The sequence below is a fragment of the Pezoporus occidentalis genome, unplaced genomic scaffold, assembly GCF_034315485.1.
Source record: "Pezoporus occidentalis ecotype Australia unplaced genomic scaffold, CSIRO_AGI_Poc_V1 ctg15, whole genome shotgun sequence".
NCBI lineage: Eukaryota > Metazoa > Chordata > Aves > Psittaciformes > Psittacidae > Pezoporus > Pezoporus occidentalis.
Window position 1 is genome coordinate 7,841,368 of NW_026913316.1, and position 20,369 is coordinate 7,861,736.

The 20,369-nt window shown below is 39.1% G+C and overlaps 1 protein-coding gene across 14 annotated transcripts in view; it reads left to right on the forward strand.

Annotated features, from left to right (window-relative positions):
* FHOD3 (formin homology 2 domain containing 3) overlaps positions 1 to 20,369 on the forward strand; it is a 373,808-nt gene that overhangs the window by 336,873 nt on the left and 16,566 nt on the right. For 11 of the 14 annotated variants that reach the window (XM_062610938.1, XM_062610941.1, XM_062610937.1 and 8 more), the window contains 4 exons: positions 9,682 to 9,872; positions 11,903 to 12,095; positions 17,022 to 17,045; positions 19,669 to 19,840. In XM_062610938.1, coding sequence (XP_062466922.1) covers positions 9,682 to 9,872; positions 11,903 to 12,095; positions 17,022 to 17,045; positions 19,669 to 19,840 — 580 coding nt within the window. The remainder of the gene's footprint in view (positions 1 to 9,681; positions 9,873 to 11,902; positions 12,096 to 17,021; positions 17,046 to 19,668; positions 19,841 to 20,369) is intronic. The other 3 variants (XM_062610939.1, XM_062610947.1, XM_062610949.1) reach the window with 1 other exon arrangement.

Below are 20,369 nucleotides of genomic sequence, written 5' to 3' on the forward strand. Positions count from 1 at the left end.
TGAATCTCAAATAATCCATTTATTTTTTTTTTCCTTTTTGAGATCATTTCCACACTTCTCCATCTTACTCTTTAGAATGGGTTAAACAATAGCAAACACAGTATTCCACCCTCTTCTTATAAATGTTGTATGCTTACTATATTGTCCTGTTCTTTTTGTGCTATGTTTTGTTAGCTGTCCTGAGGTTTTCTTTGTGGTTTTTGACTGTTGGTATCCTTTTGACACCAGCTGTCTTTGGGCAGTTCACAAGGACATTCAGGCAGCCTTCTGAGCTGATCAGGCAATTCAGAACTCAGCCCAATGCGGAAAGGAGTTTGGTACTGCCTGCAGTGTGCTCTTCATTGTGATCTACGGTAATGAACATGATCTGCTGAAACAGATTTACTGCTTATCTCTCAATTCCCTAATAATCTTAAATAAGGACTAATCTACATAATTTCCTGCCATCTGTACATTTTACTCTCTCAATCTGCTTCCTTGTTTTCCAGATAATTTTGAATTATAAAGTACAAATGATGAGACACCTGCTGTTCACCCTGTCATCAGATGAGAATCAATATGTATTCCTTTTCTTTTGCTCTCTTAACCTCACACTTCATAGGTGGCCTTCCATGAGGGTCTTGTAAAATTTTAGAAGTCTGATTTTCTTTACTTGCTCTTACCTGTCCACTATTTTATAAACATACTCAGAATGTAGTGACTGATGTATTTAAATTCCTGTTATTCATACAGGTTACCAGGTACAGTGATAAAGCTTGGAGCTCTGCAGTCTCTTGAATCAAACTTGCTGCTCTTGTAAAGATAGACGAAACTTTGCTATTCTCTGACTCTTAAAGTTACTAAGTGTAGTGAAAGCATGCCCATTCAGCCAGTGGTTCAATTTGCTTATGTTATTTGATGTCAGAATTCTTGTCTTCTGCTAGTTTAGTGCTTTGTAAGATACCCTCCTCCAACACGTTTGTTTTTATCGAGTCTTCAAACCTTGCTATTAATTCACTTTTATTAAAAAATAAAATACAGAAAAATCAGCTACCAGAATAGGTTTCTCCCCAGCATCCTTCCTTGCCTGTCTTTTGTCTTCAGTTTTTTCATCCCCAGTGATGCAGGACCCCCTACATATTTTCTTTTTTTTTTTTTTTTGGATTCCATAAAAGAATTTGTGGCTTTTGTTTTATATCCATAGATATTTGCTCTTTGGATTCCATCTCTCTTCGCCTAATTTTCCTCTTGCACAGCCTATGTTTAGGCTCTGTTTTATTGCATTCACTGTGGTTGGTTTCTCTCATGTTTGGAAGGGTTTGGTTTTGTCTTTTTTTTTTCCCTTTGATTCTTATTCTCTTAACATTTCACTATATTGGTTTCTACTTTCCTGCTTCTTCTTTTTGTTAAGAAGTTATTTCGCTTTAGTTTTAGATTGGGACCAAATTAATCACTAAAATTCAAATTACCATAAAAAAAGGAAGAACCTTTGTTTTCCAAAATCCACACCACTGTGTATGGTGTACTCTCAAGTGAATCTTGTATTTTTCACTCTTAGAAAGTGTAAGAAAGCTTAACCTAATGCTGTCACTTATAAACAATTTTTAGGTCTAAGAGCGTGCAAGATTGAGCACAGTCTTTCAGTCTGTGGTTTGCTGATCTAGTGGCCGTGCCCAAAGCGGATGAAACTCTGAAAAGGCCAGACAAAATCACATTAAGAGAAATTATAGCCTTAACCTTCCCCTTGATGCCCAAGGTCTCCCTCCTTGGGATGTTCCTCCATGTGTTATACCACTGATGGATTACTGTAACAAACTCTATTCCCACTCGATCTTAACTGCCACAAATCAAAGAGTTAGGACATGGAAGCCATCCAAGCTGCCCTCTTTAAGGGAATGTTCATAGACGAGGCAAAATCTTGGTTTAGGAAAACTGACAGGAAGGGAGAAGTAATATTTCACTGTGGATTAGGCTGTATTTTGAGCTCTGTTTTGTCTACAAACATCTTTCAGAAACCACAGAGACTAAGCAGTTTCCATCCTGTAGATAAATAGAGATGCCCCTTCCCCTGAGATGCGCATCATATGAGAATTTCCTGAGTCTTAGGTCATGAAATGAAAAAACATAAAAAAAAATAGGCTGCCTCACCAGAAAGGAGTTAGACCAGAAACAAAATGGTACAGTTATTGCAAAACTTGTGGGTTTTGTTGAAGGACTGAAGTCATAAATGGCAAAAGAGAAGCAAACACAAGTGGAAAAATTACAAAAAAAAGAATTCTAGATAAATAAAAAGTATTCATAGTTGTATAAGAGTATATAAGATTGTGCAGGGTACTGATTGTTTAGCATGCCATGATTTAAAGTACTTCCCTTTCTTTTCTTTTCCTCTCCCTCCCTCCCCCCACAACATACTGCAAGTTGTTTATTCACTGGACCTGTACCAGGACTGATATACCTAATACTGAAGCAGATCCCCAGATTTCTGCAGTTAAACTCAGTATTGTTCCTAGAAATTTCCTTATCAGTACGTCAAGGAGGGGTTGCATCAGCACTAGTCTCTTCTCTGTTAGTTAATAAAAATATATTCTTATTAAAAAAGTTCATCTTCTCTCTCTACCCCAAAAGTATCTTCCCCATGCATATGAAAGCTGACCTGCTCCATAGACTAAACTAGTAATTGTCCTTTTCTTAACCTAATTTTCATTTACTTACAAGATACCAAACTTCTGGCTGTTTTTTAACCCCTGCAGCAGAACGCTTTGGTTATTGGCACATACTAGGCAGGAGAGAAGCAGGAAGCTTTTGAAAGTAAGCAGTAGGAAATGTTAACAGCACAGGGGAAGGGGCAAGGATTGTGGGTAGAAAAGAAGTCCTGACGAGACTAAGACATACACAAGGGAGAAGGAAGCCTGCAGCTGCCCTCCGAGGTGCTTGGCAAGGAGCTGGGGGTAGCAAGGAAGTGTCTGAAACAAGTATCTGGCATGCTGTAGCTTCTGCTTGCTACACTGGAAATCAGAGAAAGGAGGGAAGATCATGCTGCCTCCTGTGCTGATTCAGTAGGATTTCTCTTGTCTTACTTCACAGGAAGTATTTGTGTGCAATTTTCATTCAAGTATGCTTTCCCTATGTTTCCCTAATTCAAACAAATAAATGCCAAAAGTCTAATTATTTTCCACGGGGAAAAAAAAGGGTTGGGGGATGCAAGTTTCTTACAGTTGTATCATTCTTTGTGGTGCCAGCTGCAAGGACTGCTACAGCTGTTTCGGTTCCTGGCACCAGCTAGCGGGTGCAGAGATGAAGACAGAGCAGGGTAAGGCAGTTCCTGCTAGTTGCAGGGCAGACTGGGCTGAGGGGAAGGATCTTCAGTGGCAAATGGGACTTCAAGGCTTTATCTGAAAGAGGGCAAATGAAATTTAGTACGTGTGCCTGACCGCACTGTGATGTTTCAGTAATGTTTTAACTGCAAATAGTGTCGCAGGTGCTGTAACACCATCTGAAGGGACCTATATCATGACTTAACTGGTATGGTTCCTCTTCATCCCAGAGTGTGGGAGCACATACAGCATCTGCAGAAAGATCCCATATTGGTATGTTTATTGTAGATAGCTTAAGAACTAAAATGAAGTGGGAATGTAAAATACTGATTTGGGGCCTTAAACTGCATTTCCATGTTCAGAGAGAAATGCTGAGGGTAGGCTCATCTGGTCACACCTCAGTAAGCACTTATGTCCTTTAGTTTTTAATTAGTGTATTGATGCAGGTGTTCTTATTTCCAAAATTATTTTGGCAGGATGCCACCTCTTACCCTAGGATTAGGAATGTCTGGACAGAGCCTCCTTTATATTTTGCTTGCTTTTGAGAGCTGGCATCTATTTCACTTAAACAGATGACCAACAGAGTGAAAGTAGGACTAACACTGGTCTTGGGATGCTTCACTGAGTGTCACAAGACTTAAGGCAGTGTGGAAATGCTGGAGGAGACAGCGTTTTGAACATACGCCACAGAAGGTCGCTGTACTCAGATGACAGTGTGTTTGCAAGGAGCGATTCTCAGAATTTCCTTTGGCTTTGAACCAACTCAGGAAAAGAGGAAGATTTTGTGTTCCCTGCCAGAACACATCCCTGTAATAATGTGAGAATGAATGGTCTGACCCTACATTATAAACAGTTCAGACTCGGCTGTGGTCTGCTGCAGAAACTATCTTGAACTTTGAAGAGAGAAAGATTTTGTCTGTGATTAAGTATGTCTTTCTATGATGTGTGATAAAATAGTTGTCATTTTATTGTGAAGTTAAGGCAACTTTTGCCATTATAAAAGCATCAGCCATCTGTTTAACGCACCTTGTGGGCAGGATAAAAATGCAGACATCCAGGTCTTAGAAAATATCTGGATTTGATATGTTCACCCCTAAAAGAAACAAGCTGTAGCAGTAAAAATGAATATAGTATCAGGCAATGGAAAACTCATACGAAGATACTGAGGCTGCACCTACAAGTTATTCATTGGCCTTCAGCACAAAACTTCGGATAATTTACAGTGATTTTGAAAAGAAGTGCTTTTTAAGCGGAAACCTCAGCTTCACCAGTTTCATTTATTTGGTTTGTGTTTTTTTTTTTATTTCCATCCAATTGCAACACTTTTTAAACTGTTCAAGGGCTGAATGTAAATACAGGAGGCAGGAAATGTGAGCATGATCAGGTGCAGCATCTTTGACTTTAGGACAGTTTTGTACTCTGAGTAGCAGTAGAGCTCAGCCCAGAGACTAGAGGAGATCTAATGTGTAAAGCGCATTCCAGATAAGGGCATGATGAATGACCTTAAATGACCTGTTATCTCACAGCCGCTTGTTTGTTTGATGTGTATAGCCATGCATACCTGGAACTATACATGCCGCACCAGGGAATTGTCCTGGGTTCAGCAGTAGCGGTCATTTTTTCTCCTTCTTAGTAGCTGGTGCAGAGCTGTGGTTTTGACTTTCAGCCTGGGAACAGTGCTGATAACACCGTTGTTTTTAGTTACTGCTCAGATGTTTAGTCTGACCAAGGACTTTGTGAGGCTCATGCTCTGCCAGGGAGGAGGAAAAGCTGGGAGGAAGCAGAGACAGGACACCTAACGCAAACTGACCAAAGAGGTATTCCATACCACAGCATGTCGTGCCCGTGGAGGTAACTGAGAGTTACCCAGAAGGGCACTCTCTGCTCGGTCTGGCTCATTTCGGCGGGTGGTATCATATTCTCTTCCCTTGTTATTTCCCTTATCATTATTATTGTTGGTGGTAGCAATAGCGGTTTGTGTTATACCTTAGTATAACCAGAAAGGCTCTCTGATATATGTCCTGCCTGAATGACAGGGGCATGGTCTAGTATTTCATGAGTTTGAAATTTTTTAACTTGAAAACCCAGCTGTGATACTGGATGTACAGCATGGAGTTGAACTTGAAACAAACAGACCTTTTAAAGGGGCAGTGTTCATGGCACCTGAATGGGCAGGGAAGAAACGTTGAGCTATTTGATGGTGGTGGTAGTTTTTGAGTCAGATGAAAACTAGCCATGCAGAATTCATTTGGGGCAGTGGGTTTATAGTGCAATATTGAATTCTCAGCCCAGTTAAGCGTTGTTGTTTATGGCAGAGTCATTTGTTACTATGGTAGCAAGCAATAAATAATGATATAAAAGGATTAAAATGAGTGCTGGCATTGCTGGCATGTGGTTGGAAGGTTTGTTCTTGGTCTGAGTGTTATTTGTGCAAAATATGTTGCTGCATTAAATTGAAAAACAGATTTTTATTTTGATTTTTAAAGCTGCCCATTAGTGACTTATGGCAGTGGTGTCCTGAATGAGGCTGACCCTGCAGGGCTTGTGTCTTGTAAACTAGACTTTAAATCCTACTTGGATAGACTGTCTTTGGCTAGTCCACTCCAGTGCAACAGTGTCTACAAAGGCACCTCTCAGAAGACTGACGAGTGGGCCTAGAAAAAGATCTCACAGATAAATAACAAAGAGTTCTGAATATTTTACAGCTGGTGTGGCTGTGAATGGAGAGGAACCTGGCAGGAGAAAGGAGGAACATATCAAATATATCCCAGGAGCACTTAAAAAGTTTCTTTTTCTAAATCGGTTTACAAATGAAAATAAACATTACATAGTGTCTGAAAGAAAAGAGATTTTTATTTTGCTTACCAGTCTAAGAGTGCTTATTCTTTTGCCTGAGGAAAAAGAAGAGATTTGGTTTTAAAGTTGTAGCAGGGGGTAACGGTAAGCAGGACCAAGCAAGCTGCATGCAATTTGTACACATATGTACTGAAGAGGAAAAAGAAGAATATGTACTTCCACCTTCCTCCGAATCCTGGGAGCAGACATAGTATCTGTACATTGCTATCCAGCACTTCCTTTTACTCAGTTTAGCATTGTTACAAAACAGAATAACACCACAGCAGTTCTCATCCGAGCACCTCTTATGCTGAAGTCTCCTGGAGCCACGATTCATCTGAATTCCATGTTAGTCCCAGTGTGACCTTACAGCTGCAGGCAAGAATTGGTGCATTTTTCCTTTCAAGAAAGAATGAAAATAAAAAGGAATCATGTCTTGCTACTCTTTTGCAGCATTCTTTTAGGAAACTGTTGGAAATAAGCCCGTAAATAGAAAGGTACAATCCATGCTCCCTTGGGAATGCTCTGTGGACTGGCAGGGAGTTAGTATGGTATTATGTATCTATGTTAGTATGGTATTATTTTCTTGTTCCCTCTGTATATGTTAGATACAATAATTGTCATTATTGCTTCACACAAGTTCTTCTTCTGATCATAGGAACACTTAGTTGAGGGATCATTTATCATCATTACTGTTATATTTGTATATAACACTTCAAGTGTTAGAAGACATTCTAAACAGAACAACAATAACGTCAAAAATTACTAAAAAAGAAATTAGGAGGATATTGCAGAACAATGTGACTGCTTTTACGCCTGGATCCTGTGTACAAGTGTCTGCAATTGCAGGAGAGTGCAGTGGATCTTTGGCTTTAATGTGCTAAGAGCTTTATGGCTAATTTCTTATCTGAGCATCAACACTGAACTAAAAAAGGGGCTGGCAAAGGAAACATAAGGGCAAGGTATGTAAATTACAGAGAGAGGAGATACAGTGAGGGTGACTGTGCTTGTCGCATAACACTGTTTCCCACTGGAGAGCATCACATTAGTGCTATTGCTGTTGTAAGAAGAAGGGGCAGAAGCTGTGGTTTGAAATGTCGTGCAGGTAGTACTCAAGCTGCAAGCTATCAAATGTTTTGAGATGTTTGCTAGGAGAGTCCAAATATTTTTAACTTGGGAATTTTCCTTTTGAGCTAGCCGAGCCTAAACATTGGAAAATCTCACTTCTGCACGATTTAGTAGGAAAAATCTTGTCAGCAGGCTGATAAATGATGGTCTTTTTGTTTGGTTGCTTTGGGTTTTTTTAGAAAGATTTGAAGACTTAGCTTTGTTGTGTGGTGCTCTGTTGGGGGGGGCAGTTTCTACACGTTGGGTAACAGGCAGGGATGTTGTATGGTATATCCTGTGTGAAGAAGCTTCACTTAATTCCTTGCATGTAAGACCTAGAGCAGACTGAAATGCAGTAGATTCTGTGTCTACCTGCAAAATTTGCACTGATGAAATAGCATTTCATGAAATACAGGTGGGGTATCTGGTTGTCTCTGAAAAAAATTGATTTTTAATTCTTCACATGTGGGGAATGTGCAGGTACGTTATCCTGTATTGGATTTCCTGCTTTAATCCTTTCAGGAGTTAACAAGCACAGCCACCTGCATTTCACAGAGGAATGCTCAGTTCCAGGGGAACTCAGTTGGCATCCTCCTTGCCTACAGTCTTCTTAGGACTTCCCCAGAGATCTGAATTTCTGTGCTCAAAGCATTCCTGTGCAACCCTTAGGCCGACCTGCCATCCCCAGTCCTTCCTCGAACTGCCCATTCTTGGGAATGCTCTGGCTGCTAGAAGATTTCAAGGGGTAGGGAATTTGCCATATCTTTTACCTGCAGATACGTTGTTTTCCAGCAATGTCTCTTGAACTTAACAGTTTTTTAATAGATTAAAATCCATTTTTTTTTCAGTGAAAGCTGTCAAAAAAAATATCAGAAAATTAAATTTATCTGCTGTAGGGGCTGAGAGACTTCCCCAACTGGGTTGAATAATTCTTATTAGTTAAGACCTAGAAATACCTCCTCTTGGCTTTTTTTTCTTAATAGGAATGCTAGTATTTTTCCCCATGTGTGTTTTATATGTGTATATATACATAAGCCATCTGTAAAGCAGCAATGTGTTTATCATCAACAGTGAAAATACTGACCTGGAAAACACCATATGCATTGATATGGATATAAGGAAAACAAAAACCCCACAGCTGCTCCGCCTGCAGGGCTTTTCTGAATAGCAGAATGGATCAAAGGATGTTTTTATTTCCTTGTGAAGAGGAAAAATTCATCACTTTATAAATCACAGCAAAAACAAATCAAATCAATACCAGGAGCTTTTTAATAATAATAATGCATTTCTTATGGCTATCCTCAGTATAGGTCTCAGCAGTGGATACTGCACACAGCTAAAAAGAGTGAAATAAAACCTGTTTCTGACACTGGTTTTCATTTAGCATTAAGGAATTAGCTGGAGTACCAGACTAACATCCCAAACACTGACGTGTTTAGAGTCTGTGAGCTAAATCTGTATTTTATAGCTTGAGTTCATCTGAACTGTGAAGTGGTATTGTAAAATAAATTTTTCCTTCCCTCAGAATTCAAGAACATGTTGAATAGTTTTACTATGTCATCTGTTGTGTGCTGTGGCTGGGTCATTAATGCGCTCTGTCCAGTCGCTAGCAGCACATCCTGAATGTCTTCTGTAGACCGTTGCGACTTGAACACCTTTTTTGGTTGATGAATAAAGGAGAAGCTCTCTCTCACCTTCTGGGGAATGCATTGGCTTCTGTACTGATGAATGTTACTGTTGGATGCAGTCATTCGTTTAACTGTGTTGAGAGACTTTCAAAGGCATTATATGATCTTGCTATAAGCCAGCAAATTTGTACTGTATATCAAGGGATGAAAGTTAGTGCTGAGATCACTAAACAACACTTACTTTCAGTAGAGCTTTAAAAAATTCTGGCCTGTGAATTTTTTGATTAGAAGTAGATCATCTATTAACAAGTCAGTGCATGGCTAGGGAAGAGATCCAAGTGCTTCCTAAATTGGAGAAGTGTTGGCTGGGAACAACAGTGAGCAGTAAACAGGGTATAAAAAGCTATGAGTAGTAGAGAAAAGGACTAACAAAAAAGAAAGTATTTGTATTACCTCAGAAATAACTGAGTCATGCAGTTGCTTGGTGCAGGCATGAAGTTATTAGCCAAGGAAAAAACCTATCACAATATTTTATTGTCTCTTCCTTTAGTGCTAGGCCTCCAAGACTGAAACAAAATTTAGATGTATATGGGTATTTATTTGTTTTCAGTTTTTCTTAAGTGATATTTCATGTCTAGACAAGTGCAATCAAGGAAGCTATTTCTTAATTATTTGGTAATAGTAATTAATAATGTGAATTAATGTTGTGTGCTGACACTTTCTTATACATATATTGCATTGTACAGACATCCAAGGATGCTACCACAGTGTTTTTTGCTTAAAGTGTTACATTTTCTTTCCTTTTCTTTATTTTTCAGGTTGACTTTGAACAACTCCAGGAAAACTTGTGTCAGATGGAAAGGCGGTGCAAAGCATCGTGGGATCACTTGAAGGCTATAGCAAAGCATGAAATGAAGCCAACTCTGAAGCAAAAAATGTCTGAGTTCCTTAAAGACTGTGCAGAAAGAATTATAATCCTGAAGATTGTTCATAGAAGAATAATTAACAGGTACAGAATTAGATTGGTGACAGCAATATCTTGATACTAAATGACTTGCTAAAATTATAAATTATGACAGCATAAATATGCTTTTGCATAAGTGTTTCCAGCAAGCAATGTTACCAGGTCTTTTAACTCCAAAAGCTACCAGCTTTATGATTGCTACAGTTTCTGTCTGATAAACAAAATCAGCCTGTAGCAAAAATCCCAAAACATTAAGTTCTAATGACAAATTTGTCATATGCAGAGGTTGAAATGAGTCTTGTATAATGAATTTTTCTATATGCAGCACCACTCCTACCTATTTGTAAGATCTACAACTATGTGTTTTACTCCTACACAGCAGAAGATTCCTCTCCTTAGAACTTGCTCTTGGGTTTAGTTTCATCCAGTGGAGTTAACAGTAATTGTAGTGCCTTTAAATGTGGATACTCATGATACTTATGCAATACACCTGAGCTTTTTATTTTCAGATTCATAAATATAGCTTAAGTCAACTGAGTAATTTATCTATGTACCTGCTTATTAATGAAATGTTGAGAGATTTTCCAACTTCTGAATAATTTCTAAAGTGCTGTGGTCAAAACTAGGATCTGGATACCAAATGATCCCAGATTTCACAGAATCGCAGAACCATTAGGCCTGGAAGGAACCTCTGGAGATCATCTAGTCCAACAGCCCTGCTAATGCAGGTTCACCTGAAGCATGTTACACAGGAATGTGTCCAGGCAGGTTTGGAATGTCTCCAGAAAGGGAGACTCCACAGACTCCTTGGGCAGCCTGTTCAGTGCTCCAGCACCCTCACAGTAAAGAAATTCTTCCTCAAATTCAGATGAAACTTCTGTGTTTCAGTTTGTGTCCATTGCCTCTTATCCTGTTGCTGGGCACGACTGGAAAGAGTCTGGGCCCATCCTCTTGACACCCACCCTTAACATATTTGTGTGCATTGTTAATATCTCCTCTCAGTCATCTCTTCTCCAGGCCCAGCTCTCTCAGCTTTTCCTCATAAGAGAGATGCTTCAGTCTCCTAATCCTTCTCATAGCATTCCACTGGACCCTGTCCAGTAGTTCCTTGTCTCTTTTGAACTCAGAAGCCCAGAACTAGACACAGTTGGACATATTTGTGGATATATGCTTGAAAAGTTCATTCAGCTCTTCCTCTTGTTTTCATGACTTAGTTTTCCTGCCATAAGTAAGCAGAAATCCTAACTGCAGTGAAAGGGAAGTGAATTCACCAGTTTTTGGTTGTGTTTACCATATGCATTGTAAAAACAAGAAAAAAATTTACTTTCCTATTATGTCCTAAAGCTACTACTATAGTTCTCAAAAAAATGTGTCCATGTACTTGCATCTTTCTAGGACTGGGAAGACATATTCTTATCAGGGACATAGATGCAGTTAAAAGGAATTCCCATACATTTTTAAACATTCAGTGCACTATTGTAAATCATGCAGTATAGAAGCAATAGTAAAAGTGGGAAATAGTGCAAAAGCTCTGAATTCCACAGAAGCAGTAAAACTGTGAATTGAGAGTATCCCAAACTAAAGTCCTTAATAGATAATATAATTTTATGGTCAGTTTTGTGAACCAGAAATTCTTTTCTTCTTGTGTTTGCTAGCCTGTAAATCTGCATTCTTCTTGTCTAGACTTTCCCCAACATCGTAACAGCCTCTTTGAAGTTGCTTAATACAAACAAATAGAATTGAAACTTAATAAATATTTTTTCTATAACTGACATGAAATTGGTCATTCACATGCCAAATTAGTCATGTAAAGTAGATGGAGTTCCATAAACATCTTAATCTCCTGCATCAGCCTGGGAAAGTGGACTGGGATGAAGTTATCATAGACTAGACTTTCATGGTTTTAATTATAAAACATACCAGTGTTATGCAAAGCATCCATGAAAATTCTGTAGCACAGAAGAAATGATGGGAGCTAATAAAGTAATAAATGATTCGCTAATTATTTATTTATTTTCCAGAAACCATCAATAAAGATTTTTTTCCTTTGCATTTATGAACTCACTGTTTTCCAGGTTTCACTCATTTTTGTTATTTATGGGCCATCCTCCTTATGCAATACGTGAAGTGAACATCAATAAATTCTGCAAAATCATCAGTGAATTTGCTCTGGAATACCGCACCACCAGGGAGCGAGTTCTGCAGCAAAAACAGAAACGAGCAAACCACAGGGAAAGAAACAAGACCAGAGGGAAAATGATAACAGATGTAAGTGGCAAAATATGTCTCCCACAGCGCAGGGTTTTAAAGCTTTCTTTCAGTGAATGTCATATATGAAGTGCTGTTACTGTTTTATTCTTAAAAGGTTCTGCTACCATAAATAATGAACTCTGCTCTCTTAGAAGACAAAACTTTCAGGTCCTTGACTGTATGTTTTTTGCTTCCTTATCAATTTGTAGAATGAGACCAAACTGAAATTAAGCATGCAAAAAGTGCATCTCTGCGTGTTGCACAGACAGTGGCCAAAATATCTAAAAGACACTAGGAGCTGTATGTATACCTGATCAGCTAAGAATATGAAAAAGAAAAATAAAAAGCATTTAGATTATAGCATTGTAGCCAATTACATCGTTACAACCGAATTTAAATGGATTTTTTCTCCATTTTTTAATATTGTAATATAATGCTTAATCTTAGTGTTTTATCTGTTTTTAGTGTGTGTGTATATATATATGCATGCACACACATAGCAATTTTCTTCTTAACTTTAAAGGACAGAGCAGCCAATTTTATGGGAACAGACTACTTCGGGGTTCTGAAAGAACGGACAAATTTATGTTCACAGTAGTTGTTACCTTGCAGACTTTTTGATTGCAAGTATGATCGCATGCTGATAGAATAAATTAAACTAAGATTAGTTTTCTCAGCATAGTAAACTTTAAAATCCCCTTGATTTTTTTAATCTTTTTTTTTTTTTTAAGTTGATGTAGTTTGACTCAATCCAAATAAAGTTTTAAGAAGTGCCAGTACTTAATAAAAGTTTCCAGCTGTCTCAAAATCCAAATCTGGAGTCTCAATTAGATGTGAGTGGTTCGTTGCACATGAAGCTACCCCTGCCTTTGGCATGGAAAGCTCTACGCTGATTACAGGTTTATGGCTCAGGCTGTGTGGGTCAAAAAAATATATATGTGTTGAAACTGATATAAATTGAGATTGTATTTAAATCATTGACTCACAATCATTTTTCCTGGCAATATCCTCTTTAAATTTGGAAATCTGCCCCATCTAGAAAAAATATTAAACCTGTATTATTATCTCAGAAGATTTTCCTTTTGGTCTAGCCTCAGGTTAAGGAAGAGGCACTTATTTTATGTGAAGCGTCTAATATAGTCATACAAGTTTTCAAAACTACCAGTGGGGAACTGAGATCACTTCAATTATTTCTTGGTTTTCCTGACATATTCTAGAGGAACTAAAAGATAGCATTAAACCAAAGAGATTGGTAAATTAAAATTTTCATTTCCTCAGCTTCAGTACTTACTAGGTTAAACAATAAGTATTAGTTAAAACAATACTGAGAAGGAGTTACAGTTTTCCTACCATATCATGTAGTGTTTCTGTATTACCTGTACAGAAGAACTGGTTATGGCAGGACAGACAGCTTCTCTATGTCCTGTTGCTGCAGGAAATGTGGAGGCAAAAGGAAATCTGATCACTGGCATTTGAGTTCAGGAAGCAGAGAGAAGGGACCCTTTCAGGCCAGAAGGCTCGGGCTTGACAGCTAGTCAGTGAGGAGCAGAGCCAGGGAAAGTGGCTGTATTCTGAAAATGTAAGGAAGGAGACAGCTAGGCCTTTCCCAGGAAAAAATAGTGTTGGAAGAAGTTGTCTTGTTCAGTCTTAAGCTAGTGTTGAGATTTGAAAATAATTAGTTGCCATCTGAAAGGTAGTGTTCCACCTAAAAATGTCTTGCAGGTCCCCAGAAAGACAGCTCCACATTTTTTGCTACACATTCTTTAAAATTCCCTTCATGGAGATGTTCTTTAAGGGAATTATTCAGGTGGCTATATGGTTATTTCAGGACTTCCTAAATCTCTTTAACTGTAGCCCAGCAATACGGTCTCGTTTACAGTTCATTTGATTGCAATGCATGGTAAAACAGGATTAAAATTGCATCAGACTATTTGTCACAGCTTCCTTTGTGAACTTCAAAGTTAGATCTACCTCAAAACAAGTTTCCAACTCAGCAGGATGGAAGATATTTATGTGTGAAGAATGATGATACAGGGGAGTTTTATTGTAGTTTTGTGTTGGCTGTGGTTTGTATCTGGTCTTGATTTTCATAGTGTTTTATATTTGAAGGCATTGGAAAGGAAAGAGATATCAGTAATGCACTGCCAGTGTATTCAACTAGTTGTAGAACACTGGTAGAAGAAACTTTCGATCTTGAGATTGGAAAGAAACTTAGTAGAAAGTAGTTCTAATAAGACAAGAAGTAGTCCTGTGGAATTTTTATTTCTGCTTTTGGTGACTTAGAAGGATTGCATGGTTATTTGATATTTACCTCCCCGTCCTTTGGAAAGTTTCCTCAGGATCTCATTTTTATCACCTTATAGTACGTGGCTTTTAGGCAGAAGAAGAGGGATTTTAGCAAAAATGGGAAAGGATTAAGGCAGAACCATGCCAGTTCTTAACAAGAAGGCGCGTATCTCCTAAACCATGGTCCCCCCTGCAGACTTGGATGGCAGAGGGGTGCTGGCTTTTTGTGTAGAGAGACTCTGCTGGCTCCATACGTGGAGAACTTGCATCAGCTTTAGCAACTGCTCACATGGAGTAGGGCTGAGAAAGACAATAAGAATATTTCTAGTCTTTCAGCCTTTGACGACAGAGATCTTTATGTTTGTATGTTCTTTAATAGCTGAAATGGATGGAGCACTGTCAGTTTAAATCTTGGTGAATGTTGTCTGCAAAAGAGAGAAAGATGAGGGAATTAGGGAAAAAGAGAACAGTGAGTTGCCACAGTTTCACAGGGAAAATTGTCTGCCTCTGCAACCTCATATCTGGCTTTGGCCAATGATAGCACTCACTTCAGGCACACTAAAAATGACAAGCAAGCAAAATAAGAAAAAATGGAATTATAGATATAAGTCTGAGCTTTGTAATGAATTTTAATAATAGTGGGTAATATAAGCATCTGTATCCCAGATTTATGAAGCTCTGCTCACTTCCAAAATTGCTACGTAATAATATTTTGAAACAGCAAATCCACTGCATAGAAATGTTAGCCTAAAGGAAAAAATAAGACCGAAGGAGGGAGATCTCAGATTGTCCTGCAATAGCCAATACTGGATGACAGAAGAATCAAGCAGTCTTTTTTTTTTAGAATTAACATCTTGTGCCTGCGAGCATTCACTATCGCAGTATTCTTTCAGTAATTTTGGTAATATTACAAACAGAGGAGCACATTGCCCTAAACTTAAGTCCACAGCAAAGCACTTTTAGCTCAATTAAATGGGCAGGAAGGCCAGCAGATAAGGACTTGCTCTGTACAAATCTAGCTTGATGTAAAGTATTAATATCATACACTTTTGTTTGGAGTACAGTCTTTGTAATGTGTATACTCTGCTGTTTCACCTTTTCTTGAGTGCCTTTTGCATATTGTTTAGCATAATTTGCTCTCCTCCTTTTATTTAATATATTGATGTACACATGGATTAGAGTACAAGTATGTTCTTGCTTCCTATTATTCTCCCTTCTGTTTCTTGTTCATGCCAAAAAGCGAACAGTGGCCTTCTTCAGACGAATTGGTTTATGGTGTGACTTCCTGCCACCTGGGAAAGAAACAAATGGATCTTTTTAATGTAAAGGGAACATACCTGCCAAGGTCCCTCTGCAAAACATCTGCCCATGTTTCTGTCAGTGCCACTGTGTCCAAAGAAAAATAAGCATCTCACTCTTTGAATAAAACATACCCTTAAAAAGCAATGTTAATATACTATTCAGCACTCTCACAGCTAATCTTCTTATGGAGATTGTGCTGAAACTAAGCTGAGGGCCAAAGTAAATCAGGCTTTCATTTTTAATGATGAATGTTTCTAGAACAGAATGTATCAAGCCCAGACAGAAATCATAGTTGAGATGGAGATAAGGTCAAAAAAATGTATTAGTAACACTGGGGAGGAGAATAGAATTGATGGAATGTTTCTTCTAAAAAAACAAACAAAAGCCACAAATATAAAATGCATCAAATTTCTGGCCTATGTTTGTACTTCACAAGCAATGAAACTGAAAATTATGGAAACAAGAAGCCCAGATACTTGGGAAACTGTTCTACTTTGGGAACCTTCCATGTGGGGCATCTTATAACCCAGTGAAGAGTTCCCCAGGCGTTTGGGAACAGAGTTCTAAATGTCTTCCTAACTCCCTGTAAATCCCCAAATGTAAGAGCACTCCATATGCCACAATATTTTGATATGCCCATTGCATTATGTAGTGTAACTGTCAAGATACTTTTACATTCCTGCTGTCACAGAGGGTGAAAGCCCTCGAATGACAAATGATAACTGCACCTCTCTAATTTCCAGGATCTGATACTGGGCAGCTACTGAAGAACTGTAAGCATCTATTCAGAGACAACTCAGCATTTGATTTGAGTGCTCTGTTAAACTGGAAGTTGAAAAGCCATGTCTTAAAATGGAATTAGATGTACTTAAGTGTAGAGAAAAGGAATTGCCAAGAAGCTGACCTCTGCACTGGGAGGAAGAGCAGCCAAGACCTCCCTGTGCTGAACAGAGCTGGAAAAAGGAGACTGATTCCTTCCTAGTGCTCTCGATTCCCACAGGGCAGAAAGTGGGCAAGCAACCTCATAACTCAAGGGAAAGAAATAGGATGGGTTAGGATAGTTTCAGTTCATCATTTCTCTATAGGATGGGTTAGGGGAAATTTCAGTTCATAACTTCTCTAAGAAAAATCAGCACTACTGACAGTCACAGGCTGTTCTACATGCAGTTCACTAAAAAAACAAGCAAGCTGACTGAGTCAGGAATTAATTCCTTATACAATTTGTATTTTTATGTCTCTTACAATTGCATAAACAGCACCATGGGTACCTCTTACTCTGTCGTGGTTTGACCATACTGTCTTTCCTTAATCTTCCTATTTGTCCTTCTCTACCCTGTCCTTTGTTTCCAGTGGCAGACTGATGAAGAAGAGGATGCTGAGGTATGGTTCTCTGAAAGAGCATGTCATTTCCATGTCCCCCGTGTTCTGTGACACTTAATTTCTAACACAGATAATATGGACTGATCAACTCCATCTGCTCTACTGCAACTAGGAACCATGACATTTTTCTCATAGCTTTTCGGCTCAATCATAAGAATGCATTTTTACAGTCACCTTTAACCATAAGCATACCTATTCTCTTGAATAAGGATATCCTGATCTGAGGCCTTAATAATTTTAAGTTTCCTCATTTCTTTTCCTTAATGTCTGTTTACAAAACTGCAAAGTATCCCTGCTACCCAAAACAGTGGTCTGAATGTTATGGGGATCATTAGTTACCTCAGGCCATGGAATACCATGGTATTTTCATACTCATCATTAAGCTGTGGAAGTCAAAATTGTGTTATTTTATAAAGTTTTCCAAAGCCTCAGGATATAGGGATGCAAAGCAAACTGTAATGGTTATCCTTATTGTATGAATTGCAAATAAGATGCTTCAATCGCCATAGAGATGAGCCATGGAGTAGTTCATGTCTTTATCACTAATAGTTCCTGCAGGTGATATTGAAAATTAATAAAGGAGTGAATAAATAACTGAAGAACCATAATGCGGTAGCTGTATTCATAATAAAACAATGTACTGGTTTGAGAAGCATCTATTGTGCAATGCATTTTTTGTTGAGCATTACAGCTTTCTCCAATTCGCCAAACGTAAACAATGTGGGTTAATGCTCACTGTGTCATAATGGCAGTCATTTGCTCAAGAGTCTGGGGTTTGGGCATTAATCTACAGCAACATCTGAAAATCAAGGAAGTGAAATAAAAGGGCTAGCTATAGAGCTTCTGCCTCAGTGATGATTTTAGCCGTACAGCTTGGGGTGCAGGAAGAAAATTACATGAATTAACCTGTTTATGCCAATATTTAACTAACCTGTGTGAATAGTACATAACAGTTATGTGAAGGCTTTATCCTTTAGGGTTTTTTTCCTGAGATGGTATTGATTAGCTTTGCAACCCATTGTGCGTAACAGAGTATTCTTAATGCAAAAATGGCATGCACTCTCATAGAAATTTCTCTCATGTTTTTCTGTCTTTTAATTTCACATATGAAGTTCTAGCACTTGCCTGCTTTCCACATCAGAATGTTGCAAGATAATATTTTAAGAAGAAAACAAACTTCTCACTATCAACAAATAAATCTCACACTGGTATATTCATCTTAGTGCCTTGTAGGGATTATTGTTTTGCTACTCAGTTAACTTGCTATCCTAACCGGAAAAGTCATAATGTTAAAATAGAATCACCCTGTCATTGTTTTCCAGATTAAGTAGTTTTAATCTGTAGCCTTGACAGCCCCAAGGATTTGATCAAAGCTAGGAATATAGGGCCCAGTCTTTTCTTCCACTTTACTGTTCTTAGACAGAAAGGCTCTGCAAGTTTGCATCCCGTCACCTGCCTGGCTCGGTACCATCAAGAGAATAATTAATGTTGTTTATTATGCAAAGAAAGAACAGAATGCAGCACACCTTCTTCCGTCTGTGCTGAATTGGCCAGAGTGAGAAAGATTAAAACCAAAAAGAAAACATATTTCAGTTTCTGATGCTGGACTGATTGACTGAGAATTATCATCTGTTGATGCCTGTTTGCTGTTGACAGAGATGGTATTTTCTGCAGCCAGGACTGTATTTTAAACACGCTTCAGCCTTTCTTGTAGCTAAGAGCAGTGAAGCAGCTACGAACATCACAGCCCTTTATAGGCTGAGGCCGGGAAGGGAGAGCAGCCCAGCAGTGCAAGCTCTTCTCCTTAGAAAGTATCTGTTTCTGCTGTTTTCATCAGTTTCTAGATGGCTGCTGTCAGTAAGCAGTGGAGCTGCTGCATCCAGGCACTATGTGTGCCCAGATAATGTAGCTGCTGTTGTTCACGTAGTCGTGGTGACAGTGAAATCACAGGGCGGCTGGGGAAGCAGAGGGCAGATTCCTAAATCTCTTGTAAGGTTTTGTTTGTTCCTCTAACTGCTGACTGCAATTTTTGTGTGTTGGCCATGAAATAATTTGGCTGGGTGATTTGCGACAGGGGATTTTTTCAGCGTTACTAGTAATGTATTTTAAGGTTACTTGTGGATATTTGTGTTTTAGACCAGTTTGGGAATTTTCTGTGCAGCAGTGCAGAGAGACAAGAGGAAAAGGTGTCTCTTCCTAGACCAGTCTCCACATTTTGCCTTGTTACTGAAAGGTGATTGAACAGAAAAAAAGTAATTCCTTATTCGTGTCAGGTCTCATGCTGTTCCCCTCAGTGTCATACCTGACCCCGGACTGGGTCCCGCTTGGGTGAAAGGTTTCAAAGCAAGTCCTTGCTTTGTACCTTACACTGTCAGAAGGTCAAAATTCTAAAGCCTAAGCCAATACATCTGTTTTCCCTCTGATTGTATCTGCTCCCTGCTGTCGCCTTGTTTCCAGTTTATCTCTGCTCAGGGTTTGTGCCCTGGGAGAGGAGCAACTGTTTGGGGAATAGCTGCACTCCAAGCCCAGGGGGACACTTTTCTCCTTGCAATTCACGATTACATCTCTGGCCTATTCTCCATGCTGTTTTCTGTTAAAACAATAAACCTGTTTTCTCCCTCAGTCCGGCAAGTTCTCCAGCAGCTCACCCCCCTGCCAGAGCCAGCCCCAGGGCCTGCAGTATGCTGAAGATGCTGCAGAGCATGAGAACATGAAGGCTGTACTGAAGACCTCCTCCATTGGTGGGGAAAGCACCACAACACTCGGGGTCCGCACTCGAAGCCGGGCCAGCCGAGGTAAGTGCCAGGAGTTTCCTTTGGCTACATTTCTTGTGGCATGGTAGCCACACAGTGCCCCAATTGTGGGTCGTGGTTGTCTTGCATAGCACTTGCAGCAGAAAGGGTCGATGGGGAAGGAAAAACACACCAGTGGTGTTTCCATGCTGGAAGTTGTGATATGGGGCACAGAGATGTAGAAGGATTTGCCTGAAGTTTTAACATGTGTTTCACAGCCCAGGTGGTGCCTGGGGACACTGGGTGTCCAAGACTGCAGAAATTCCCACCTCTCGACCCACTGTGAACCTGGCTTCCAGCTAACACCCCAATATTTATTCCTGTTCTCATGAAGAAAGCAAAATGAGGCATTCGAGAATCTGTGATGTGGTTTTCTTTTTATTTTCAATAGAAGCAAGTAGAAAGTACCAATTTAAACTGAAGTGAAAGGGCTTTGCTGCAATTTAGGAATGAGTGGGGAGAGGAAAATGTGTAAGGAAGAGATGATAAATCTTTTAATCACCTCCCTGCTAAACTGTAGAGATAGTGGATT